We start from the raw sequence: 27992 nt of genomic DNA on the forward strand, positions 1-27992 counted from the left end.
ATATGGAGGTTCCCTGTAGTCACCATGGCTATAAGATAGACGATCTTCCATGAATTTGTGTCTTCTAAAGCCATCTACACCAGTGGTCATAACTGCATCCTCTGGCAGCGAATTCCACCCTAGTATCAAGAAGTGTTTCCTTTTATTCATCCTGAATGTCCTGCCCATGAACTTCACTGGATGCCCTTGAGTTCTGCTATTTTGGGAGAGGGAGAAAAATTTCTCTTTGTCAGCTCTCCCTACTGCATGCATAATTTTATAAACTTTTGCCATGTCCCCCTTATTGGTCTCTTTTCTGAACTGAAAAGTCCCAAACTCTTCAGCTCTTCCTGATATGGAAGGTGCTCCAACCCCCTTATCTTACCCCCTTCTGTACTTTTCCAGCTCTGCAGTGTTCCTGTCGCAATACCGTGGCCAGAACTGCACACAGTATTCCAAATGAGGCCACATCATAGCTCTATCAAGAGGGCGTTATAATATCGTATATAACGTCATCTGTTTTATTTTCAGTCCCTTTCCTAAAAATCTCTAACATAGTTTGCCTCTTTCTCCACTGCAGAACACTGGGTGGACACTTTCACTGAGCCGTCCACTATGACTCCAGGATGTTTCCTTCTTTCTCCGTAATTTCAGACTCCACTAGCCTATACGTGAAGCTGGGTGGCGGTTGTTGCTGTTTTACACTTAATACTTTCTCAGTGGAACAGGCTTCCTTGGGAGGTGGTGGGTTCTCCATCTTTGGCCATCTGATAGAGAGGCTGATTCTGTGAAGGTTCCAGGGGGTGGCAGGTTACAGTGGATGAGCGAGAGGGTTGTGAGTGTCCTGCATAGTGCAGGGGGTTGGGGTAGATGACCCAGGAGGTCCCTTCCAACTCTATTATTCTATGACTGGAAATTAAGCCCACTGTGAAGGGAAATACAGCGGGCGCTAGTGCGTGGGGAGGCAGAATGTAGCGAAGGAAGGTAGAAGAGGGGAGGAGGAGTGGGAGGGAGAAAGGAGGCGAAGTGGATTTTGCAGGGATGGATAGAAGGGAGAAGAACAGGAAGGGATCAAGGAAGTAAGAGAGGAAGCAAGTGAGAGGGAGAGACAGAGAGACAGGAAGGAGATGGAAAAAGAGATGAAGGAAAGAAGGCAGGGAGGGAGGCAGGTAGAATGGGATGGGAGAGGGGTGTATGTGAAGGGGCGGGTGGGTGCAGGGGCAAGTGGGATCACAAAAGGTAAAAAATGTGTGTTTTTTTATTTCGACTGGTTTTAGGGTCAAAGTTAGTTTTAACAACTGTTGGCTGGAAAATTCAAGGAGATTTGGAGTCTGGGAAGAGTAGGTTTTGTGGAATGGAGGGACTTCAATGTGGTTTAATGGCATCAGCTCTAACTCCACGCCCCTTGCCAAGGGGTCTTGGTTGCCTGGAAATCAAGTGTAATAGCAGGCGATCTCCAGGTACTTGGATAGGGACATAGAGTCCCCTAGAATTATATCTCTAGACCACAGAGATCAGTTGCCTTGGAGAAACAGATGCTTTGGAGGGCGGATTATGTGGCATTGAGATCCCTGTCCTCCCCAAACTCCATCCCCAAATCTCCAGGAGTTTCCCAACCTGGATCTAGCACCTCTACCCACCTTGGTCCCTCCGTTGACCAAGTTGGCCAACCTAGATATATTCCTTTCCCCACAATGTTAAATGCTTCCCTCAAAGTTGCTATTTGCCTCATTGCAGAAATCATGCTTGTTGCCTGGATCTGTTTCCCTCAGTAAAGCAACTGTGTGGAGCGAATTTATTCAAAAAATGGAATGAGGGGGATTCAGGGCCAGTTTATTCACATAACATACATTGCATGTGCTATGGGCCCCACATTTCCAAGGCACCTGCACAGTGCCTCCCCCCAAGGATCATGGCCTTATCACCTCCCCCCATGGATCATGGCCTTGTCACCTCTCTTCCCCCTATTTCCCTCGTTAAGACCACTGACAGTGACACCCCTTTCCTTTGTGGGGAGCTTCTCCACTGGCAGTTTGGCTGCTCCTATCACAACTGTACCCTGCTAGGGCCCTGCAGGTCCTTAAATTGGCTCTGGTGCTACAGGCCCCATGAACCCTTAAACCACTCCTGGGTGAACTTCTCATATACACACATGCCTTGGCCTAAAGGTGAATTGAGGGCCCCCAGTGTTCAGAATTGTTTTTTTTTTAATGCTTCCTACTTGCCATGCAGCTAGTTTGGCTCCGAGAGTCACCGTTCTGTCCCTTCTTGTCCCACAAGTGGCGTTGGGGATCAAGTTCTCAACAGCCTTGCCAAATACCAGTTCCCAAGATTCCTTGTAGACTGCCATGACGGTTGAAGTGGTATAGGGGTTTATTGTAGAGGTGGGCTTATACCCTGTTGAAGTTAGGATGCTGGACCTCCCCAACCCATGAGGACAGGGCTCCCCCTCTTTTGGACCCCACCTCTCCGCTGCTAGCCAGGTTACCCCCTAAACAGGGAAGAACCCTGAACACAAACACAACGTGACTATGTGACCTGGAGGGTATTCTACCATAGAGTTTCGCCCCCAAACCTGAGCATCACGCTCTAACTGATGTGTTCATGTCACTGCCATAGGAATGTCATGCTTATTTTCAGGGCCATTCCGCACAGCTGGTAGAAAACCGTGATCAGCGCTGTAAGTTCACACACACACATCCCATACCACCAGCTGGTATGAGGGACCTGGCAACCCTCCCCACCCTTAAAACCCACCCTGTACAACAGGGGTAGTCGACCTGTGGTCCTCCAGATGTTCATGGACTACAATTCCCATGATCCCCTGCCGGCAGGGGCTCATGACAATTGTAGTCCATGAACATCTGGAGGACCACAGGTTGACTATCCCTGCACTACAAGTCCCCCTCCCCTCCAAAAAAAACCCTCCAGTTATTTCTCAGCTCAGAACTGGCAATTCTATTTATTACAATCGCAGACCAGCATGGCTAGTGTTGTTCCACACACTAATTTGAAAAACAGAGTGGGGAGGAATGTTCGGCCTGAGCTTTACAATGAAAGACAGCAAAATCAAACCTTTTTAAAAATAAAGTTGATCAGTGCAGCACCAGTTTCTTATCCCATACACACACACCTGCCCTACCGGGCAGTCGCCTGGCTTCTTGGCTTGCTGGCATACGAATTTTTGTAATATTTTGAGACAAAGGCTCATTTCCTTTGCTTCGCCCTCTTTAATTGGCGCTTCCTAAAATACACTTGTGGTCTTAGCTTCTTTCGCCGGCTTTCCTCTGCTCACTCTGGCAATCGGTTCACCCGCTGTGGGGGAAATAAGCAGCTTTGACTGAGCATGTGAGACCTCTGGGAAGCTTGAAGGAAACTGGCGCTTTATACAACAATCAAGCAGGCCGCCTTCAGCTTCAGAGAGAATCTTTACCAAATGTTTGGGATTTACAAGAGGGAAGTAAAAAAAACACACACTGAAGAAACAACCTCAAAGATTTATGTTAATGGGTACTGAACTTCCTAGTCTGCCAGGGACGAGTGAATAGCAATGAAAATCTGTTTTCAACAGGTCAATTAACTTGTTGACTTCTCTGTCCCAGGGTACGATGGTGACCTTTGAGTGAGATAGATGTAAAGTGCTTAGACCTTGGAGGAGGAAAAGTCTATCAGTGACAATTAGCCCTAATAGGACTTCCATGTTCAAGAGCCAGTTTGGTGTAGTGGTTAGGAGTGCGGACTTCTAATCTGGCATGCCAGGTTCGATTCTGCGCTCCCCCATATGCAACCAGCTGGGTGACCTTGGGCTCGCCACGGCACTGATAAAGCTGTTCTGACCGAGCAGGAACATCAGGGCTCTCTCAGCCTCACCCACCCCACAGGGTGTCTGTTGTGGGGAGAGGAATGGGAAGGCAACTGTAAGCCACTTTGAGCCTCCTTCGGGTAGGGAAAAGCGGCATATAAGAACCAACTCTTCTTCTTCTTCTTCTTCTTCTTCAATGACACCTCGGAATACGTCATGTTGAAAGCTGTTGCCTTCATGCCTTGCCTGTGGGCTTTCTAAAACAGTCTGGCTGGTCGCTGTTGGAGATCAGGGATTAAAGAGACTTTTGGTCTGATCTGGCATGCATCTTCTTAAGTTCTTATACAACATTAGATAAATTCTTGGCAGATTTTCCTATTAGCATCTTTTTGTTGCCAGGCGAGGCTACTAGCACTCTTTCCCCGGAGTGTCTAGCTGCGGTGATCCATACAATGGTATAGTGACCAGGAGTCCCGATCACGCCGGGACGATCACGCCTTTGATGCAAATGTCCCACGTCTCACCTCTAGGGTGAATTTTTGTAACTCGCTCAACACAAGCCTACTCTTGTCCTAGACCAGGAAACTCCAGGACAGCTGGTGCTGAGGCAGCTGCAGTGGTTGCCGGTCCTGGCCCATATCAGGTTCAAAGTTTTGGTGTTAACTTTTAAGGCTATTCATGGCTTGGGCCCTGCCTATCTGAGGGACCGCTTGTCTCCTTATGCCCCCTGCAGGGTCTTCAGTCTGCAGGTGCTAATCTATTGAAAGTCCCTGGCCCCAAAGAAGCACGCCTGGCCTTGACCCTTTTCGGTCCTGGCCCCGACCTGGCGGAATGAACTCCTGGGAGAGCTGATGGTCCTAATGGATCTATCAGAGTTCTGCAGGGCCTGCAACATGGAGCTCTTCTGCCAGGTCTTTGGTTGAGGTCAGAGCCAGGAACAACAGGGGACCGTCCTCAGGCTACAAAGTAACATTCAGCATACTCCACCCTGGGGGGTGGACAGCTACAGGGATAGGGGGAGGCACTATACCGCCAGTCTTGTTTTATCCATTTTGTTGTTATGGGATGGGGTTTTATCATGTTTGATGGGGGTTTTATCTTGTACCCCGCCATGAGTCTCTGGAGAGTGGTGGGCTAAAAATCTAATAAATAAATAAATAAATAAATAAATAATCATGATAGTTAACAACAGAGCCTCCATGCCTAGATGCATTGAACCTCCAAATACCTATTGTGGGGGAAATAAACAATGGAGTGGGGATATTTTTAGCCTTTGCATCCTGCTTGTAGGCTTCCTAGTCATGGTTGAAAACAAGAATCCTTCCTTGGTTCTTAAACCATTGGTTCTGAGATAGACCACCCAATATTTGGAAAATACAAAGCAATTCGTTTTCACAAAGTTTGAAAATCCATAAATGATTCCAAAATGTGACCAAATTCCTATCAGTCATCTCAAAGAATAGCTTGACAGCTATATTTGAGGCCAATTTCACCTCTTTAGGACCAGGCCACATGAGCAAATTTTAGCCACTAGATCTTAGCACTCTTTGGGGGGGCATACTGAAAGAGACACTCCTGAAGATACAAGGGCCCCACCCCATTTAGGGCTTTGAAGGTTAACACCAAAACCTTGAACCAAATTTTAAATGCATGGTGAAAGTCGGCAATTGCTCAGGCGGTGTTTAAAGGAAAAGCACTCTAAACATTCCCAGAGGAAATTTTATTATAGCGCCATATCATATTACATGGGTCGTGGGTACGGCTAACGGAGAAGAGATCTCCGGGGGTACTAGAGCATATGTTGGAGCATAATTTTCAAACCATGTGGAACAATTACTTTGGGCAACTAAGAAACCCAACTTCAAATATGCAAGAGTCTATTTTGTCTAGTGAAAAATCTCCGTGATTTGGATCGTTCTCCTTGTTACCTGTAGATGAACTGCGCCAGGTTTCTGGTTTCTAGCCTGTGCTGAAGGTCATTAGAATGCTGGCATATCTAGTGTTAAGTCAGGAGCCACTATTTATACATGAGATATGAATTTCAACTTACGCCCCCTCCACGATGCTCAGTTTGTTTCCCTCCTGCATTTTGGAATACGGGCCACAGGCAGACAGAGGACCTATTGTGTGCAGGGCATAGCTACACCCATTCCTTATACATCCTCGTGCCAGCCCAGGAAATGGCTTTGCCTTGTCCTCTTGTGTGCTGCCAGATGCAGAGCTGTCACTGGGAAGGTAGGCAGGCTATGATCTCAGTTTGGAAAATACCCTCTCAGACACTGACGATGGTTCTGACGTCCCCAGTTTTTTTCTGCAAAATGAAATGCTGGATGGAAATGCAAACCATTTTTCATATTTCTGTAACCCTGGCAAGTTGCAGCACTATTAGCGAACTGGTTTTTCATTGTTACGGAACCCTTTTAATTTTGGCAACATAGAATCATAGAGTTGGAAGGGACCTCCTGGGTCATCTAGTCCAACCCCCTGCACTATGCAGGACACTCAGAACCCTCTTGCTCATCCACTCTAACCTGCCACCCCCTTGAACCTTCACAGAATCAGCCTCTCCATCAGACAGCTATCCAGCCTCTGTTCAAAAATTTCCAAAGATAGAGAACCCACCACCTCCTGAGGAAGCATCTTTATAATAAGTTTGCCGAGGACCCCCCCACACACACACACACACACAAATATATAGGACAGGTTTCTGGTACCTGTAAGTCAAAAAAACACTGTTTTATGTTAGAAGTCTTACTCATTTTGTCTGTTGATATGACAACAGCCTGGATGGGTCAGATAAATAGTCCCTGTAGTGTTGGTGGATCTACTAAGGTCCAAGGCAGGATCCAAGCAGACATGCAGTTGAACAATGCGCTGCGAGGATCCCGACTGTCAGATCCAATCACTTTAAACTACTGATCGCATGCACTGGCGGGAAGATCCTTTTGTCTGCTTGGGTATAAATGAGGGGTTTTCACCGGGGGGGGGGGGGTCTGGGTCTGGCTGTTGGTTTCACTAGCAGCTTGTATTCCTTCTGAGATCGCAATAGAAGAGCTATTTGTACACCCAGTGTCCTGGCTTCCTTTGAATCCAGAGATCTAACAGTCTCCGTAGCCCCGCATCCTAGTTCCAGCGTTGGTCAGCCAGCTGCCTTTTGGAAGCCCTAAAATAACGCATGAAGGTAATGCCTTCTCCCTTGTTGTTTGTCCCTCAGTGATCTGATTTTATTATTAGCATAGTTAGATTGGGAACTTCCTGATATATCTCAAATAGTCTCCTCCTGTGTCCTGATTGGCTTAACTGGAGACTTCTGGCTCCTTTGAGCTCACTTCCTCCCTGCTTGCCTCTAGAACTAACAGACAGAATGAATGCAGAACAGCAGTTGGACAGTTAGCTAGAACTCTCTCCTCTTTCTTTGATGATGACGTCATCCATTCAGGCGTTTCCGACCCTCGGCGATTTTTTACGGAGTTGTTTGTCTTCTTCACAAAACTATTTTTTTCTTTTAAGCAGCTGGGTGTTGAGCCCCTCTTTGCATACTGAAACTCTGCCAATGCCTATTAGTCTGGATTGCTAATTGGAACCCTGCGCAGTCAGAGACAATCTACCAGAAGCTGTAAACAAATGGCAGGGGAAGAGCTACTGTCATCATGGCCAACTTATGATCTTTCCAGGCACATTTGGCTGGCCATTAATGAAAACAGGATGAAGCACTAGATGAAATCCAGCCGTGCAGTTCTTATGTTCTTAATCACATCATGCACAAATAGATCTGGAATTCATTGGCACAGTTTTATTTTATTTCTTCAGGCACAAACATGGATGCGTCTGGCATCTTGCATTCTGAAAAATCAGTTTCCCTCCAGTTTTGGATTTGCTGTATCTCTATTTGATAGCCATTATGGGCACGATTTAGCCAAGTTTAAGCACACAGAATACCCATGGGTTTTAATGGGAGAGAGATTAAACAGGCCAAGGTGTTGCTCCTCTTGGAGCGATCCTAAGCAGAATGACTCAGAAGTAAGCCCGGTTGTATTCAATGGGGCTTACTCTCAAAAAAACTGATTTTAGCATTGCACCCTATGAATGTTTTCTCAATAAATCCCATTACATCCAATAAGGATTACTCTCAATGAAGTATGCGTTGAATTCCAGCCATAATTACCAGATTAACTTTCCTGGGACTTCAAAAGTGCTTCAAGAATAACTTTGAAGAGGTAGCATAACAATATTTTACATTAGGTAAAGTAACGGTAAAAGTATCCCCTGTGCAAGCACCGGGTCATGTCTGACCCTTGGGGTGTCGCCCTCTAGCATTTTCATGGCAGACTCAATACGGGGTGGTTTGCCATTCCCTTCCCCAGTCATTACCATTTACCCCCCCAGCAAGCAAGCTGGGTACTCATTTTACCGACCTCAGAAGGATGGAAGGATGAGTCAACCTTGAGCCGGCTGCTGGGATTGAACTCCCAGCCTCATGGGCAGAACTTTCAGACTGCATTGCTACCTTACCACTGTGCCACAAGAGGCTCTATTTTACATTAATAAATAATAATTCTGGCTGGATCATGTTGTTCCATTAATACACTTGGCTCGATTGCACTGTTTGCCTTCCTGTGTATCACTAACTGTTCAGCCCCAGGGCATAAGAATAAGGAAAAAATATATTCTGCCGCACAGAGTATATTCCCTTTGCCACTGAATCATTGCAGACTATCTGGGATTAAGGAGCAGAGCTTTATAAGGTTCCCAACCTCCAGGCTGGGCCTTGAATTCTGGAATTACCAATAATTTCCAGACTGGAGAGATCAGTTCCCCTGGAAGAATGGCAGGCTTTATTCTGAGTTCTTCACTGAAATGTGTCCTTCCCCGGCTTCATCCCTGAATCTTCAGGAATTTCCTAGTCTATAGTTGGCAACTCTATTATTTTATTTTATTTTAGGAATTAAACCATAGCCCTGCCTCATAATCTCATATAAGGTGGTCAATCCATGGAACAGGGAAGGTGGTTTGAGTCCACCAGATGAGAATACAGTGTTTACACAAGGCCAGGAAACCAGCCAGCTCAGCTTCAAAAAACAGCCCATGTTTGCTCCTGGCTCTTCCTTTTGCCTGCCTCCCTCCAAGGCACACTGGCTCAGCAGAGGTGGAACTTCTGGTAACATGAAACACATGGACTCTTTGGGAAGTGTGGCGGGGCTTGCTGTGGGAGCCCAGGCCAGCAGGGAGTATGTCATAGCAGGGACAATGATGCACTGCACTTTATATATTATCGCCCCTCCCCCCGTTAAAGCTTTCATTTTTTTCTGCTGTTCCTGAGTTGCATCCTTCTACCAAGTCTCCCTCCAATAGAGAAAAACTGTCAAAAAAAATTGGAGGAAATCTTTCTCCCTTGAAGACTTTAACTGAATACAGCCATACAACCCTGCATAGCAGAAAGGATTCAAATTCTGACACGTAAACTGGAGAACTGCAGACTGGATTTTCAGATGGTTAGGCAGATAGGATATGTTGTTAGGAACCTATCTCTGGCCATTTCCGCACAAGAAATTTGCCTCTGCCCAGCATCTCATTGTTTGTGGGTCTTAATACTGCTTCCACATGACATTGGCAGCAACCTGTAGCTCTCCAGTGGGTGGCGTTTATCCTTTTTGCAGCGTGATGAGGGAAAGTGGTAGAATCCACTTCCCCCTTTCTTGTTGTGGGGCACAATGAGACACAAACAGGGGCAAGCCTGTCTGGAAGGAAAGATGCACAACAATCTCTGCAGTATTTTGCCCGCCCTTGCACCCACCCTCCCCTCTCCATTTTCAGATCAATTTTTTTTTAATGCTGTGGTCTGCATTGCTACAGGACTGCAAAGCAGTGTGCCCTCAGTTCAAATAAAATATTCTCTTCAGCATGCACTGTGATATTGGGATTGGGCAGGAACCCAATTTAAAACATATTCCTGTTTGTGTTTTCTGGCGGTGGGGTATGAATGGGGAAAGGGGGGGCATGTGATGAATCAGCCCTCCCATTAGCTTAGTGTCCATACTCTTTGTTGTAAATCTTTATAGAATCATAGAATAATAGAATAATAGAGTTGGAAGAGACCTCATGGGTCATCTAGTCCAACCCCCTGCACTATGAAGGGCACTCACAACCCTATCGCTCATCCACTGTCACCTGCCACCCCCTTGAACATTCACAGAATCAGCCTCTCCGTCAGATGGCTATCTAGCCTCTGTTTAAAATTTCCAAAGATGGAGAATCTACCACCTCCCGAGGAAGCCTGTTCCACTGAGAAACCGCTCTAACTGTCAGGAACTTCTTCCGGATGTTTAGATGGAATTTTCTTTGAATTAATTTCATCCCATTCGTTCTGGTCTGTCCCACGCACAACTGGGCCCTGATGATTGTGAACACACAATCATCAGGGTCCAATTACCGTGGCCAATTACCGTGGCCACCCTATCAGAAATCTCTCTGAACATAAAAAGAGACAATTACACAGAGAATCCAAAAAAAAAGATCTAAGGAAATGTTTTATTGTTGTGGTGTGATCCTGTAGCAACACGGAAATGTGATTTTTTAAAAAAAACTGTTTTACTGTTGTAGCATGTCTCCATAGCAACACGAAAGGGTATTTCTAAAAATTAATTTCAGGACTCAGGGGGGACAGAATTTGAGTCCCCAAAACACTCGCTGTGAAGGGATTGGTGGCGCACATTGATTGACAACACAAGGAGCGGTGGCGGGGAAGCTGCAGGTTGTCCACACTTCTGTCTTCGCTGCAGCCTTATCAGGAAGGGAAAAGCCATGACAAGATGGTGGGACAACACGAGAGGTGTCTCCCCTCAGGAAGCGTACAAATGCGTGGTTTACTATCATGTGGAGGAGGCGCCCGTTGTTCACCTCCATGCAGAAATGATCTCTGTCTCTCCTCTTTCCTATCAAATATGTTAGTTTCTAGATAAACCTTTATCTACTCTTTAATCAGGTTGTGTGCCATAGCTGTATTAATTAGTCAGCAAATGGTTGGAGATTTGAACACAGACCTCCAAACTCCTAATCTAACACTCTAACCATTGTAAAATATTGGCTTTTATAGCTGCTATATGGCCTCATTTTCCTTCAGTATGTAGTCAGCTGGCTTCTCATTGCTCTTTGTCCATCTTTCCAGGATTTGGTACCCCATTTAACATCGATGTGAAAAGACCTCAGATTTTCCGTGGCCCCAGGGAAGCCCAGTTCGGATACAAAGTCCTGCAGCACACAGCTGGAGGGCAGAAATGGTAAGTACCATTGAAAAACCAGGTTTGAAAGCTTTTATTTATTTGCTTGTATTTCCATACCGCCCTTCCATATGGCTCAGGGCAGTTTACATATAACATAACAGGGGGACACATAGTGCCACCAGCACCTTCTCCATCCCACAGCCTGGACCGAAACCAAACTGACCTGGGTCTAAAGCAGACGAGTCATTCCTAAAGACCTGGAGTTGTTTGACAGCCATTTTCTTACTCACATTGCTCAGAAAGAGCATATTATAGGCTGGATGATTCTTGGCCGGAAATGAGGAAAAACACCATGAGTCAGCAGTTGATTTATGATAGACTAGAATTTAAGCCCGCTGTTCCTGGGGCCAGGAGAAGGGAGGTGGCCACCCGCCCACCCGGCTGCAACCTGGGGCCTTCTCCCGGCCCCAGGAGCAGCCTCGCCGCATATGAGACACGGCGAGGCTGTTCCCAGGGCCGGGAGAAGGCCCCCGCCCACTCTCCCGCGACCAGGGGCCTTCTCCCCTCCGCAGTGTAAAGGGACCCAGGGCGGGAAAGGAACAGGGACGTTGTGTCTTTGACGCTGCATCCCTGCTCCTCTCCCGAGGGCGAGGGGAAGCGGGCCGGCGGACTTACCATCGGGGAAGGCTTCTTCCTCTGAGCGGTGACTACCCAGCCGGCCCGCTTGGCCCTGGATTGACACTCAGACGGCCTAATCAGGAGCCGCCACTTTGCGGCTCCTGATTGAGCCCTCTGAGTTTTTATCCCGGACAGGGCCCGCCCTTTCTCCTCCCATATTGCCCTTAGCATTTTATTACTACCGCTCCGCAGGAGTGGTTTACAGATATCACTGATGTGATCCTTACCATATTTAAGCAACTAATTAGAACAAGGATCCATAGTACATGTGGTGGCCTTTACAGATCTCCGGATCCTTATCCATTATGGCAGGTGACTCAAAGCCCTGACCTAGAGCCCAGACTAGCCCAAACTCATCCAATCTTGGGAGCTAAGCAGGGTTGGCCTTGGGAACACCAAGGGACAGCAGGGGCAGCAAAAACCCTGCTGTCCCTTTCTGAATGGCTCTTGCCTTGCAAACCCCATGGGGGTCGCCATCATTCAGCTGCAACTTGAACGCTGAGTTAAAATGATCCCTAACTGGAGCAGATGATGCACTGGAGCAGATGATGCCTGTGCTATATTACAGGGGGCATGCAAATCAGAACATATTGCAGTGATTTTATTAGCAAAAGAAACTTGGCAGAAGAGTCAGAATTAATTATCGGCTTCTGAGAACTGAAGGACTCAGAAGTTAGCAAACGTCACCATCCCATAAACAACTGAGCTGGTTGTGCCCTAGCGGATGCAATGACTGCGGAGATGAGAAATGAGATTTCTTTGCTGCCATCACTATGACTGCCTTGTGGGCATTTCAGTGAACTCTACAGCACACAAATTCCCTCTGAGTTTTCTGCCAGAGCCTTTCTAGACATCTTCCACCCCTCTTCCAGTCACCCAGCTCCATACTAAATCAAGGGCCTGGGATCTACTGTAAGGGAAGGAGAAGATAGGGCAGAGTGACAACCTATCAATTGCGTCCAGATTTATATTCCATTTTCCCATTGCATATGTGGGTGCCTGGTGATACTTGAGAGCCAAGCTGGATTTGTGGTATTTTTGTACAGAAAAGCAATTTTGGATTTGTGAGCAACTGTCAACATACTGTCCAGAGGGGAGAAGAGCTACTTGATTGTTTTTTTCTTTCAGGTGTTTAAAAAAAAATAAAATTCAAAATTGTAACATGCACATCAGGTGCCTTACAAGTTGGAAAATGGTTTGGAAGAGGACAATTATGAGCAGGCAAACAGACTGCAGGAGGAAAGAGAAGTGATTGCTTATCTAACTTCTTCTGGTTGCTGGTCTAACTTCTTTCTGTGTTGGTTCTATGGGGTTAATTTAGAAACAGAACTTGCAAGACATAGATTGAAGTGAAAAAATGTCTTTCCCTCAGCCTTGCTGCCGTACAGTATTTGATACAGCACTTTGGCCATATGGAAAAATACAAGCATTCTCTAGAAACAGAATGAACACAAATAAAGATGGTCTTTGTTTTCTTGATATTGAGTTTCAAGCCAACTTTTGCACTCTCCTCCTTCATCCGCATCAACAGGCTCTTTAGTTCCTCTTCACTTTCTGCCATTATAGTGGTATCATCTGGATATCTGAGGTTGTTGATATTTCTCCCTGCAATCTTGATCCCAATTTGTGATTCCTCTAATCCCGCCTTTCTCATGATGTACTCCGGATACAAATTAAAAAGTCAAGGCGACAGTATACAGCCTTGCCGAACTCCTTTCTCAATTTTGAACCAGTCAGTGATTCCATGCTCGGTTCTCACTGTTGCTTCTTGACCTGCATATAGGTTTCTCAAGAGACAAATAAGATGCTCTGATATTCCCATCTCTTTAAGAACTTGCCACAATTTCTTGTGCTCCACACAATCAAAGGCTTTAGCATAGTCAATGAAGCAGAAGTAGTTCTTCTGGAACTCCCTAGCTTTCTCCATGATCCAGCGTATGTTGGCAATTTGATCTCTAGTTCCTCTGCCTCTTCGAAATCCTGCCCGTACTTCTGGAAGTTGTCAGTCCACATATTGCTGGAGCCTAGCTTGTAGGATTTTGAGCATAACTTTGCTAGCATGAGAAATGAATGCAATGGTGCGGTAGTTTGAACATTCTTTGGCATTGCCCTTCTTTGGGATTGGAATGTAAACTGACCTTTTCCAATCCTGTGGCCATTGTTGAGTTTTCCAAATTTGCTGGCATATTGAGTGTAGCACTTTTACTGCATTGTCTTTTAAGATTTTGAATAGTTCAACTGGAATGCTGTCACCACCACTAGCTTTATTGTTGCTCAGACTTCCTAAGGCCCATTTGACTTCACATTCCAGGATGTCTGGCTCCAGGTCAGTAACTACCCCATCGTGGCTATCAGGGATGTTAAGCTCGCTCTTGTATAGTTCTTCTGTATAATTTTGCCACCTTTTTAAAATCTCTTCTGCTCCTGTGAGGTCCCTACCATTTTGGTCCCTTATCATACCCATCTTTGCATGAAACGTTCTCTTCATATCTCCAATTTTCTTGAAAAGATCTCTGGACCTCCCCATTCTATTGTTTTCTTCTATTTGTTTGCGCTGTTCATTTAAGAAGGCATTCTTCTAGCTTTTCTCTGGAATTCTGCATTCAGCTTCTCTTTCTCCCTTGTCTTTCACTTCCCTTCTCTCCCTAGCTATTTGTAAAGCTTCCTCGGGCAGCCATTTTGATTTCTCGCATTTCTTTTTCTTTGGGATGGTTTTAGTTGCTACCTCTTGTACAATGTTGCTACCTCTTGTACAACCTCCGTCCATAGTTCTTCAGGCACTCTGTCTATCAGATCTAATTCCTTAAATCTATTTGTCACCTCTACTGTATATTCGTCGGGGATAAGATATATCCATCGGGGATTCGTCGGGGATAAGATAATGCATAAAACCCTTTAAAACAATTAAAACATTTAGAAATGTTGGCCGCAACCAAAGAAAGACACCCTGACTTATAAGATGTTAATCTAACTCAACAATAACTCTCCAACCCAACTCAGCTAATCCTAACCGGGACCAATAACATGGTCCTAATGATGTATAATTGGGCTATGGTCTGCTTTAGGATGCTTTGGGCTGATCCTACGTTGAGCAGGGGGTTGGACTAGATGGCCTCTATGGCCCCTTCCAACTCTATGATTCTATGATTCTTCCACATTCAATGGAAGAGCTGTCTTGCAGGTGCTGCGGTCCTTGATAGCTCCACCAGAGCCCTTAGGTCTTCCAGGAGCTCATTCCACCAGGTTGGGGGCAGGGCCTTAATTTGCTAATAAGGCTCCTTTATGTCACTGTTTGTATAATTTTAACTGTCTTCCACAAATGCCATATACATGAGCACAATATTGGGCATCTTGTGTGCCAATGAGGGCATTTCCGCTCCATAGGAGGGAGTTTTACGTCTTCTGTACAGCTGGGAGAATCCCTAAGTAGAGGGAGGATAAACCTGGGACTTGCTGATGTGAAAACAGGACACCGAAAGAATACATGTTCAAGGGACTCCATCACCCCAGAATTGTGAGGGCAGAGCCTTTTGGCCCTAAAAACTTCCTTAAAGTCCCCCTAGAATATTTGACTTCTAAAAAGGAGAGATACTCAGCCAGGCCTTAGATATATATGGTATTTGGTGGTTCAAAATACTTAGGGGAACTTCTACCACCACACAGAACAGTGCAACAAAATTGATGTATCAAGCACATAAACATAGCAGGGAACAGGAAATAGAGCCTCTAGTTCCTCAGCTGGTTCTTGCGGGCAACACTTTGTGGTGAGTAAAGTCCTGCTTTTCAGGACCACCCAAGCTCAGGATTCTTCTCATCCACCCCTCTTCAACAAACTGGCCAGCACAGTCACCGGAACACGTTCTACAGTTTGAAAGATATAGTCTTTATAGAAGAAGAAGAATTGGTTTCCATACCCTGCTTTTCACTGCCTGAAGGAATATCCCGTCCTCTCCCCACAACAGACACTCAGTGGGGGAAATGGGGCTGAGAGAGCTCTGACAGGACTGCTCATTCAAAACATCACTATCAGGACTGTGACTGGACCAAGGGCACCCAGCTGGCTGCATGGGGAGGAATGGGGAATCAGACCTGGCTTTGACAGATTAGCAGCCGCTGCTCTTCACCACTACACCACACTGGTGATACACAAGGTGATAAGAGCCTAGAATATATTTTTATTTAGCCTCCAAACACTCTTTGCTTAAGAAGAGAACCCTTTTTGTAGCCAGTATGTTACTATCTGAAGGAGTCTCCAGGTGACTTACAATCTGCTGAGAGAGCTGTGACTAGCCTGAGGCCACCCAGCTGGCAGCATGCGGAGGAGGAGTGGGGACTCAAATCCAGTTCTCCAGATTAGAGTCTGCTGCTTCTAACTACTACACCATTTCTGGATTTTGGCTGCAGAGGAGAGGACATGCTGTAATGGGTTTAAACTACAAGTACAACGATATAGGCTAGATATCAGGAAAAAAATTTTCACAGTCAGAGTAGTTCAGCAGTGGAATAGGCTGCTTAAGGAGGTGGTGAGCTCCCCCTCACTGGAAGTCTTCAAGCAAAGGCTGGATACACACTTTTCTTGGATGCTTTAGGATGCTTAGGGCTGATCCTGCATAGAGCAGGGTGTTGGACTAGATGGCCTGTATGGCCCCTTCCAACTCTATGATTCTATGATTCTATGGATTAAATCTGCCTTTCCAGGCACAGACCCAAATTGCCCTCTGACTTACCTCTTGTTTTGCTTACAGTGATTTCATCAGTCAAAGAAAGGTGCAAGCAGGCCCTATTTTGCAAAAAAAAAAAAAATTGGGGTCAGGGAAAGTGGAAGGGAGCAAAGCATCTTGGGAGGCTTCCTCCATGCCACTCGGATGCAGAAAGAATATGGCGGATTTCAGCTTGGGAAACAAGGCAAGGAAAGCCGAAATGTGGAAAGCCTAGAGTCAGTTCGCACCAACCAAAAGAATTCCAAAGCAGATCCTCTCGGAGGATAAAATGGGACAACTTCTACAAACTTGAGCTCCTTGGATAGAAATGTGAGGAATGAAAAATAAAGTAAACCCATAGCGCCCCAGTCCATTCCTGGTTCAATTTCTCTTTCTTTATCTTAAGTTCAAGGCAAAGATATCTGGTCTGCAGGCCTCAGTTCTGCCTGTTGCAGTCAGAAAAGGAAATGCTAGCTGGATCTCTGATTTCCCCAAGTGGACATCAGCTGGTTTTTTTCTCAAAGAAGAAGAACAAAAGGAGATTATTGGCGGTGGTTGCTGCCTGAAAAGGGTTCACGGGAGGAATTCAGAGTGCCGGATATCCATTAGGAGGAACCCAGGACAGCCAAAGAACTGGATGTGGAGATCATACAAATACAGGAGGTGCAACTGTTTGAATGAGCTCAGGGACTTACGGACAGTCCTGACGGATGTCAGTGGGTGTTTGGAGCAAAGGTTTGGGTGGTTGCCCCATGGCACCTTGCCATGAGAAGCCCATTCTAGTGAATAGCTTTGCCATGTGTCCAGTGTTTATGCATGAAAATGAGATTGTCAGGGGCCCAGACCAGATCCTCGGGGGTCTCAGACTGGGGTTAAGACTGCCAAATTTTCATAAAACTACAGCCCAGTTATGCTTTTGTCTTTGGCAGTAGCTCCAGCAGCGTGGATCAGTGGATAAGGCTTTGTCAGAGAATGGGAAGGGGGCAGGCCTCATCAACTTTCATTTCTGCTGACCAAGCCGGTGCGAAAGGCAGGGTGTCCACAGGCAGCTGAGCAAAGAGCTCAGTGGTAGAGCATCATCTTCTTTATGCTCTAAGCATTTGTTTTTCTGTTGGTTCCAGAAGGTTGGACCAGAGCCAGTGAATTGAGATGAAATCAAAAGAGTTGTTGGCCAAACATTAGGAAGAAGTTCCTGCCAGAAAACTATTCTTGGTGGAAGAAGAAGAAGAAGAGTTGGTTCTTATATGCCGCTTTTCTCTACCCGAAGGAGTCTCAAAGTGGCTTACAGTCGCCTTCCCTTTCCTCTCCCTACAACAGATGCCCTATGAGAGAGGTAAGGCTGAGAGAGCCCTAAGATTACTGAAGAAGAAGAGTTGGTTCTTATACGCCACTTTTCTCTACCTGAAGGAGTCTCAAAGTGGCTTACAGTCGCCTTCCCATTCCTCTCCCCACAACAATTGCCTTCCCTTTCCTCTCCCCACAACAGATGCCCTGTGAGGTGGGTGAGGCTGAGAGAGCCCTGATATCACTGCCTGGTCAGAACAGTTTTACCAGTGCCATGGCGAGCCCAAGGTCACCCAGCTGGCTGCATGTGGGGGAGTGCAGAATCGAACCTGGCAAGCCAGATTAGAAGTCCTCACTCCTAACTACTACATTAAACTGGCTCTCGGGAGGCTTCCTCAGGAGGTAGCAGGCTCTCTTTCTGTGGATGTTTTCAAGAACAGACCATCTGATACCAATGTGAAATATGGCAGATCGTGACAAGGAGGGCAGGAAGCGATGAGCCATTGTCCTTTCTTATAGCCCTGAGTTATCCTGGTTGCCAATTTGGGGTCAGGAAGGAATTTGGTTCAAGCCAAATTGGCCCAGAGTTCCTGGAGAATTTCCGCCTTCCTTTGGGCATAATGCAGAGGCCCTTAGGGGAATGGGAGAAGGAGGTAATTGTAAACTGGGAGGAGGTACGGTAATTGTAAACTAATTGTAAACCAGCATAGTGTTGTAGTAGTTAAGAGCGGGGGCTTCTAATCTGGCAAGCCAAGTTTGATTCCCTACTCCTCCACATGCAGCCAGCTGGGTGACCTTAGGCTAGTCACAGTCGTGTTAACAGCTGTTCTCACAGAGCAGTGTCTTTCAGAGCACTCTCAGCCTCACCTCCCTCACAGGATGTCTGTTGTGGGGAGAGGAAGAGAAGGCAATCGTAAGCCGCTTTGAGACTTCTTCGGGCAGTGAAAAGCGGGGTATAAAAACCAATTCTTCTTCTAAATGCACAGCGTTGTGCAGAGAGTTGGACTAGATTACTCTCAAAGAGCCTCTGTTTGTTTTTTGTCTTTTTGATGTACTTTATTATTATAAAATAAAAATACATATAATAATATTGCAGTCCAACAAACCTCTGGCCGGTGCCAGCAAACTAAGCACCATCTTCAAAAATACACAATAACATTTCTCCCAGCCAGCATCTCTCTCCCAGAAGATATCTGCATCACATTTCCAGAAGAAGGGAGGAATCCACGGGCTCCAACATGATGAGGAATCCAGGGTAGTTTCAGGCAAAAAGCTGAAAGCGAGCTATGATGTCAGGAGAAACAGCATCTTAGTGGGTATTTTTCAAGAGCGCGCACACACACACACACACACACCAAGAGCCCAAACCTGACACAGAAAACAGATCACGCTATCCGGGTTATGTTTCTTCCTCTGTTGGTAGTGTTACGAGCTTGTCTGGAAGCAAATGTGTCCGAGCTAGAGAATTAAATTAGTTTAACATTAATTCCCTCTTCTCAGAGAAGCTTGGGAACCTGTTCATGTGGGGAGGCAGGGATCTCAAGTGGAATTTTCAGCACCTTGCCAAACAATGGCTTTTTTTTCCACAGGGATTTTGCTGTATTTGTAAGCATGAGCCCAACGTCGTGCTCAATCTTGGTACGATTTACGTGGCCCTGTCTTTCCCCCCAATGAGCCGGATTTTTTTGAAAAGCCTCATCAGAGAATCTGCAGGGAGGCTGCGGGCAGAGCGTCCATGACAGGCAGCATTGCTCACTGAGCAGTCTTGGACCAGTCGTTATCCTGCAGCCTAAAGTATCTATCTGGGTTTTTATGAAGAAGAAGATCATAATCTCATCCTTCAACATCACTCGGAACTCCTTGGAGGAGGATATGACTGCAAGGGATGAAAAGTGTAGGATCCTTGCCAGGAAAACAATTTGCTGCTTGTTTGGCTAAGCCCACACAAAAAGTCAATGGCAGGGTTAAGACAACCATCAGGTCTCCTGCTGTATTGAGAGACCTCCCAAGCAGAGCCTCTGTCCCTCACTGCCGCTTAACAAGCCTGCAGGGGGAAATGAAGGGGGTCCTCATCATTGCACCTATGTGCAACTGCCTGTCATTTACTGCTGGGCTGGGAACATGGGCAGTGTCCCCTCTGAGCTGTGCACATGACCAGCCTCTGATTAACCCAGGAAGCTTTGCTCAGCAGCCGTCTGGAGCCATGCAGGGTCTTGCACGTGCCCATTGCCCATTTTAAGATTGCAGCAGTTATATTCTGCTCAGGGTGTGAACTGCTCCACTCAGCAAGGGGGAGAAATCAGAGGGAACATTGCACTTGGGGGGTGCCATCAGCAATGGCATGACATCCCTTTAAGGAAAAAACTGGAAGTGGTATCATACCTCTCTGGGTATCTCCAGAATCTCTATGGTTAAACCGAAGAATTTACAGCAGTTCCTAGATAGGACTGACATTTCTTCTGTTTTTTTTTCCAGAAGGGCTGTCATGCTGTTGAGCGATGGGGTATTTGGCAGCCCTGGTGAAAAATTGGAAATGTAGTCCTTGTTTTGTGGGATGCTGAGAAGATTGTTCCCATTCCCCAAACTCTGCAAACTAGGCAGGGGGGAGATTTGAGCCCCATGCACCAGTTACTTCGATATGAGTCCCTAAAATTATACATAATAGTTCCCCAGGTAAGTAATCTGAAACTATTGGTACAGGATCGTGTTACTTAGACTTATGTACTGTTCCCCCATAGGATGCTGGTGGGAGCACCCTGGGATGGAACAGCAGATGATCGAAAAGGCGATATTTACAAATGCATCGTGGGAGCCAGAAACAACTCAGCATGCACCAAAGTCAATATAGGTGGGAAATGAGGGTATGATTGAGTGATTGGTGTTGTGTCTATAGATTTGCTGAGGACTGAGCTTGAGGTCCAGGGAAGGACTGTAGCTTACAATGTAATTCACCAACACACAGCTAGATCCCATCTGCCAGATGGGTCAATTTAAACTGAAACTGACCAATAGCACACACTGGTGGGAAAACCCATTGTTTGTTTGTGTATATAAGTTTGGTGGTTCTGAGGGATTTTCAGTTCAGTTCAGCTCTTCTTGTACCATGCTGGGGTCACAAAAAGAGCTCAAATTATTTTGAGTCTGTGTCTACCTCTGGACCCATGGATTTAACCATTGGTTTCTTTTAATGTTTTGATTTTGGCATTATATCAATATTGTGCTTCTGTCAGATGTCTGTCCAAGTTTAGAAGAATGGAATTATAAATTGGTTGAGTGTGCAGTAATGGCAAAATTAATGTCATGCTTTAAAAAAAAAGATCAATTTCAAAATTTGAGGAGAAATGGAAAGTTTATTATGAAAGCAGGAGAGAAAGTAATTTAAAATAGTATATAAATATAGTAAGTGCAGATTTGTTAAATAGAACGGGAATAAAATTTGAATATAAATATGCAATTATTGAAATTTGACCCATAATATATTTTATTCCTGATCTTTTTCTTATTTTGGGATATCTAATAGATTTTTTTTCTCTTTTAATGCATTTTGAATTATTACAGATCATAGCTAATATGGGATGAGATGTGCAGTAACTAGGGGCCAAGCCCATTGCTTTCAGGAATACAACGGGCGCTAGAGTGGGGTGTTGGTGGAAGAACTCTGTAGATGGCCTCTTGCTCCCCCAAGGAAAGCCTGCTGGCTGGAGCCCCCCCCCCCCCCGGAAGGGAACTCACCGGCAGGGGCAGCTCTCACGCAGCAGGGATCTGTAGCCTCTGAGCCATATTCTGCAAGATTACACCCCTTCTTGATTTTCTCAAAGCCTGAAGAATGTTTCAGGAATTTCTCAATGGTAAAAAACTCGAGAAAGACTTATCTAGACTGACATCCCATCCCCACTGAGCTCCTTCCCATCCCCAAATTCTGCCCCCAAATCTCCAGGAATTTTCCAACCTGGACTTGGAGACCCTATTTGTGTCACACCTGTATGCTGAACTCTGGTGGTCAAATCAGTATGTGCACGTTTGCTGAGGTATGTCTGACAGAGAGGCTGATTCTGTGAAGGCTCAAGGGGGTGACAGGTTACAGTGGATGAGCGATAGTGTTGTGGGTGTCCTGCATAGTGCAGGGGGTTGGACTAGATGACCCAGGAGGTCCCTTCCAACCCTGTGATTCTATGTCTGGGTTTGCTTTATTTCCAGAGCTCAAGGTAGACCATGTGGGGGTTTGGACCCCTCCCATGAATCCTTGACTTTTATATTCTAAGCTTGCCCCTGCAGCTTGCAGAAGAGAACTGATGTGGGAAGAAGGCACATTTAAGCATAAAGATGCGGATACATAAACACACCCATTGAGCAGGATTTCAATTTGCAAGACCCTGCCTCAAACCCCAATCGTGCAATCTTATGGCTCACTTTTTGTTGTTTGTTTCCTTTTATTTTTGTTTTAAAATCGCGAACTAAAATTAGGTGACATGGCCCTGCGGAACAGCTCCAGGCAAATAAAGAACATGCATTTTGGAATGACGCTTGTGGCCAACAAAGATGACGGGTTTGTGGTAAGGAGTTTTTCTAGTGTATTTATGGACTCAAAAGAATCGGGACTCTGAAAAGCTAACCAAGCTGCAATTATTTCAGTGAAAGCCAAATAAACTCTAAGGCATGGCTGGGATAGGCTCACTTGCAATCATCAACATGCAATGGCAGACACAGAGTTCCACGAGGATGTACTTTATACAATTTGAGGGGGGGGTCTTTCTTTCTAGGAGTTTCTCTCACTTTCTTGAAGGTTAAATGAAAGTCATCTGTCTCCTCATAGGGCTGCCAGCCCTAGGTTGAGGAATTCCCAGAGATTTGGTGGTGGAGCCTGGGAGGGCAGCGTTTGGGGAGGGGGTAACCTCAGTGGGGTGTGATGCCAAACCAGAGCAACCCTTTTCCCCAGGGGAACCGATCTATGTAATCTGGAGATCAGTTGTAAGGATGGGACGGCTGAGCTTTTAAAAAATGTCCTCCCTCTGCTCAGCCTTCTCCATTTTCTGCCAGAACAAAACAGTCAAGGCCAATAAGTTGGGCATGGAGGCCCAGGGCTTCCTCTGATTTCGCCTCCTTCCACTGGTATGCAAAGGTTGACTGCTTCTGAATATGGAGGTTCTCTTTACTCACCATGGCAAGTAGCCAGTCTCACTAACAGACTTCTTCTTCTTCTTCTTCTTCTTCTCCTCCTCCTCCTCCTCCTCCTCCTCCTCCTCCTCCTCCTCCTCCTCCTCCTCCATAAATTGGCCTAACCCAAGGGTACTTGGGGTGATGCCTGGGGACACCATGGCACCAACCAACAACTTTCTTGGTGCCTTTTTTTAGAAAGTGAATAGAGCCACGTGGGCTCTTGTGCAGTTGGGTTTCTAATTGCCCCCAGGTGGTATGCTTGGTTGTGCAGATTGAGAACCAGTTTGGTGTAGTGGTTAGGAGTGCGGACTTCTAATCTGGCGAGCCGGGTTCGATTCTGCACTCCCCCACATGCAGCCAGCTGGGTGACCTTGGGCTTGCCATGGCACTGATAAAACTGTTCTGACCAAGCAGGAATATCAGGGCTCTCTCAGCCTCACCCACCCCACAGGGTGTCTGTTGTGGGGAGAGGAAAGGGAAGGCAACTGTAAGCCGACTTCTTCAGGTAGAGAAAAGTGGCCTATCAGAGCCAACTCTTCTTCTTCTCAGATTAACATTTCACTGACAGCAGCCACTGCAGCCTGGTTTTTATCCTGTCTCTGACACCTCTTTCCCGGTGTATTTTTAAATTTTACTTCCCTTGGCCTCTGCAGCTGGGCTTACTCTGCCTGCGTGGTTGCCTCCATCTTCCACAGTGGCCATTTTGTGGGTGGGCCTACCGCCCTGGGTCAGAATCCCAAAGGTGCCCACAGGCTCAAAAAGGCTGGGGATCCCTGGTCTGATCGCTGTTGAAACCTATCTATGTGTGTGGCCGTCACTACTTCCACTGGCAGTGGATTTCACAATGTAATCCCCACGTGAATAAGGAAGTACTCACTTTTTTCTGCCTCTTGTGGCGCAGAGTGATAAGGCAGCAGAAATGCTGTCTGAAAGCTCTGCCCATGAGGCTGGGAGTTCAATCCCAGCAGCTGGCTCAAGGTTGACTCAGCCTTCCATCCTTCCGAGGTCGGTAAAATGAGTACCCAGCTTGCTGGGGGGTAAACGGTCATGACTGGGGAAGGCACTGGCAAACCACCCCGTATTGAGTCTGCCATGAAAACGCTAGAGGGCGTCACACCAAGGGTCAGACATGACTCGGTGCTTGCACAGGGGATACCTTTACCTTTTTTATTATCCATGATTTGCACAGAAATGAGAGCTATCACATCATCTGAGGGAGGACCACAAAGACAGGGTTCTTTGGTTTATTTTTGCTTTTTTTATGAACTCCATTTGGCTTTTTAAAAACGGTGCATTTTACGAGCAGTGATTAGGATTTCTTTTTATGCCTCAGGAACTTTAGTCAACACAGGGCAATGTTCATCCACGTTTTAAAAAAAAAAGCAAAGGTATGCATGACTTGGGCATGTGCCCTTTGCATAAAGACCCATTTCATTGGTTAGAATAATATGCTTCTCTATCACTGTACAAGAACAGGGACTGTGATATTATTGATCCTGAGGAATTTGTTTATTATTCTGTGTTTTTTTTAAGATTTCTTACCTACAGAACCAGTTTTAAGCAGAATGGGTAAATGATGGAACTCCAAGATAAGAACTCCCCTCCCCTCTTATTCTTGACCTCCAATGAAAACACAAATATGGGCTTTTTGGATTTCTACCTGTCATATTTAAACCCTTGACCTCTGGCAGGGAGAATAGATGGCATCCTCTTGCATATCTGGAAGAGTCACAGCTGCAAACTCTTAATTCTCCAAAGCTTCTGTGGACCAAAGACTCTGTCAGCAAAAGTCTTATTCCTTCACCAAACATCTGGCCAGGGAGACAAAATATTTAGGGCAGTTGGACTGGGCGTTCCCTGGAAGCTGAGGCCGTTAACTGCTGCCTGGCATTTTTGTGGCAGGCTCTTGTTTACTTATGACGTTTCATGTGACATCTATGCGAAAACTGGCATACAGGCAGTGGGGGGGGGGGACCTACGGCATCCTTTCAGAAGAAGAAGAGTTGGTTCTTCTATGCCGCTTTTCCCTACCCGAAGGAGTCTCAAAGTGGCTTACAATTGCCTTCCCTTTCCTCTCCCCACAACAGACACCCTGTGAGGTAGGTGAGGCTGAGAGAGCCCTGATATTGCTGAAGAAGAAGAGTTGGTATCTAAGGCTTGGCTGAGTATCTCTCCTTTTTAGAAGTCAAATATTCTAGGGGAACTTTAAGGAAGTTTTTAGGGCCAAAAGGCTCTGCCCTTACAATTCTGGGGCGATGGAGTCCCTTGAACATATATTCCTTCGGTGTCCTGTTTTCACATCAGCAAGTCCCAGGTTTATCCTCCCTCTACTTAGGGATTCTCCCAGCTGTACAGAAGAAGTAAAACTCAAATTCCTCCTATGGAGCGGAAAGAAGAAGAAGAAGAAGAGTTGGTTCTTATATGCCGGTTTTCCCTACCCAAAGGAGTCTCAAAGTGGCTTACAATTGCCTTCCCTTTCCTCTCCCCTCAACAGACACCCTGTGAGGTAGGTGAGGCTGAGAGAGCCCTGATATTCCTGCTCAGTCACTGCTGTGGCGAGCCCAAGGTCACCCAGCTGGCTGCATGTGGAGGAGGAGAGGGGAATCAAACCCAGCTTGCCAGATTAGAAGTCCGCACTCCTAACCACCACACCAAGCTGTCTCTGTAAACTTACAACTCTTCATAATAAAACCAGGATTAAAACATGTTACATTAAATACAATTACATTTTAAAACCTAGAAGCTTATGATTTCCTTTCCTGTTTCCAATGCCAATGGTGTATTTATGGCGCATGGATGGTGTTCTGCTTCCAGGGTACACAAGCCCTCTAACATGTCTTGGATTGTTTTTGTTTTCCTTCTGGCAGGCATGTGCCCCACTGTGGTCCCAGGAATGCGGGACATCCATGTTTAGTACTGGAATCTGCACCAGAATGGATGAAAACTTCCAGCCAGTGGAAAACATTGCCCCCACAGCTCAAAGTAGGTTTGATTTCTCAAATGATAGATACATGAAATCCTCACCTAGAAGCCCTCCTCTCGAATCCATGGAATGTCAGGGAAAATTTCTTAAAAAGCTATCTGACATCTGCACATGTTCAGAGACTCAGAGTGCCAGTCTGGGTTATACCATTCAAAGTCCATTGAAGTCACTCTTCTACATATATTCTAGGATTGAAATCTTAAGATTTGACACAGTGGAGACAGCTAGAGTTGCCACCTCTGGAATGGAACAGTCCCAAAAATTTGAGGATGGAGCTGGGGAGGGGAGGGTTTGGTTAGGTGAGGAATCTCAGCGTGTTATAATACAGTCCACCTTCCAAAGTTGCAATTTTATCCAGGGAAACTGATCTCTGTAGTTTGAAGAATAGTTACAATAGGCTAGATCTCCCTGCATGTGGAGATCAGGGCCCTGACGGAGCTAAAACAGTTCCGCAGAGTTTGTAAAAGGGAGCTCTCCCGCCAGGCATTTGGTTGAGACCAGGCACAGCCAACAACATCTGCAGGGGCCCTGCCCCCCCCTCCCCCCAGAAATCCATCAAGGCGTTCTGCTCCTGAACCTGTTTGTACCAATACTGTTATAATGTTAAAATAATGTTGTACTGTTACCACTGTTATCAGTTAGTAATATGAATTGTTATAGTTACTTATCTATGGATCGTTTCTTGTATAGTTTTAAGTTCCATGTAAACCGCCTTGAGACTTTGGGGAGGGCGGTCTATAAATGTGATAAATGAATGAATGAATGAATGAATGAATGAATGAATTAATGAATTAATTAATTAATTAATTAATGATTCTGGGAGATCTCCAGGCCCCACCTGGAGACCGGCAACCCTGAGCATCACTGGGTTCTGCTTCATGCCCCATGGCCTGTGAGGCTCTGGTTCTTACCCAGGCTCCTTCTCCACTCCTATCGGGCACCACTGTCAGGAACCTCCTGTGAGGTTCCATCCCTAAATCTTAGAGATAACATTCACTAGATCTTGGAACTCTTGTGCTCTATCAGTTAAAAGTGTGTGTGCTTTAGTGAAGTGAGACGTAGCCACAATAGTGAACATTGTTGTTGTTGTTAGGTGCAAAGTCGTGTCCGACCCATCGCAACCCCATGGACAATGATCCTCCAGGCCTTCCTGTCCTCTACCATTCCCCGGAGTCCATTTAAGTTTGCACCGACTGCTTCAGTGACTCCATCCAGCCACCTCATTCTCTGTCGTCCCCTTCTTCTTTTGCCCTCGATCGCTCCCAGCATTAGGCTCTTCTCCAGGGAGTCCTTCCTTCTCATGAGGTGGCCAAAGTATTTGAGTTTCATCTTCAACAGTGAACATATCAATCCCTAAAGTTTGAGGCTTTAGGTCCCTGCCTCATGATCACCCATGATGGCCTGGAAAGCCACACAGTTATTCCACATGAGGTCTGACTAAAGGTCTGGAAAGCAGTAATGTGACTCTAGAAGTCTATCATATGCCAGTGAATCAACCGACTGAACTGAGACCTCACTATGGCAGTAAACCTATGTAGAGATATGTAGGCGATGCCTCTTTAAACTGTAGGTGGGGGTCCTCTTTGGGAATCTGGGGAGGCCATTTTTCTCATATTCCCCCCTGTGTCTACCTAAAAGATTTTCATCTGATGTGTGCTTTGAATTCCATGCTCTGAAGTAAATTCTCATACTGGGCCCCCACATGCTGGGAACTGAGATTGAGCACAGAACTTGTGATGCTTGTCTGATCTAAAGTCCTAATGGCAAACTGGGGAAGGGAGAGTACTTTCTGACTCTTGAGGCTCACCAGAACCAAACTAAACACCTGAGTTTTTAGCAAGTTGAGCCTGGGTAACCTGGACCCAGCTTGTTAAAAACTCAAATGTTTGGCTCTCAGGAGACAGAACCTGTGGATCCAAATCGCATCTCAGTTATAGGTGGCTTAAGGCAAGTCGCTCTCTCAGTCTTAGTACCTCACCTGTGAAACGGAAACAGTAATTCTGGCCTGTCTTACCAAACTAAAGTGTGAATGTATGTGAAGGGCTTGGAATAGTTGAAAACCTCACACAAATACTTTGCGTTCTTTATTTGATTCACTGCATTTCCCCCCATCCTTCCCCTAAGGAGCTCAGGTTCTCCCCCTTTCCCAATTTTAGCTTCTCAACAAGCTGGAAAGTAGATCTGACAGC

General features: G+C 46.0%; 1 protein-coding gene across 1 annotated transcript in view; it reads left to right on the forward strand.

Annotated features, from left to right (window-relative positions):
- Positions 1–27992, forward strand: part of ITGA10 (integrin subunit alpha 10) — an 80755-nt gene that overhangs the window by 5358 nt on the left and 47405 nt on the right. The window contains exons 2-5 of the mRNA XM_077326671.1: positions 10947–11058; positions 20402–20511; positions 22128–22216; positions 25688–25802. Of these exons, the coding sequence (XP_077182786.1) occupies positions 10947–11058; positions 20402–20511; positions 22128–22216; positions 25688–25802 (426 nt within the window). The remainder of the gene's footprint in view (positions 1–10946; positions 11059–20401; positions 20512–22127; positions 22217–25687; positions 25803–27992) is intronic.

Source organism: Paroedura picta, chromosome 1, assembly GCF_049243985.1.
Source record: "Paroedura picta isolate Pp20150507F chromosome 1, Ppicta_v3.0, whole genome shotgun sequence".
Lineage (NCBI taxonomy): Eukaryota > Metazoa > Chordata > Lepidosauria > Squamata > Gekkonidae > Paroedura > Paroedura picta.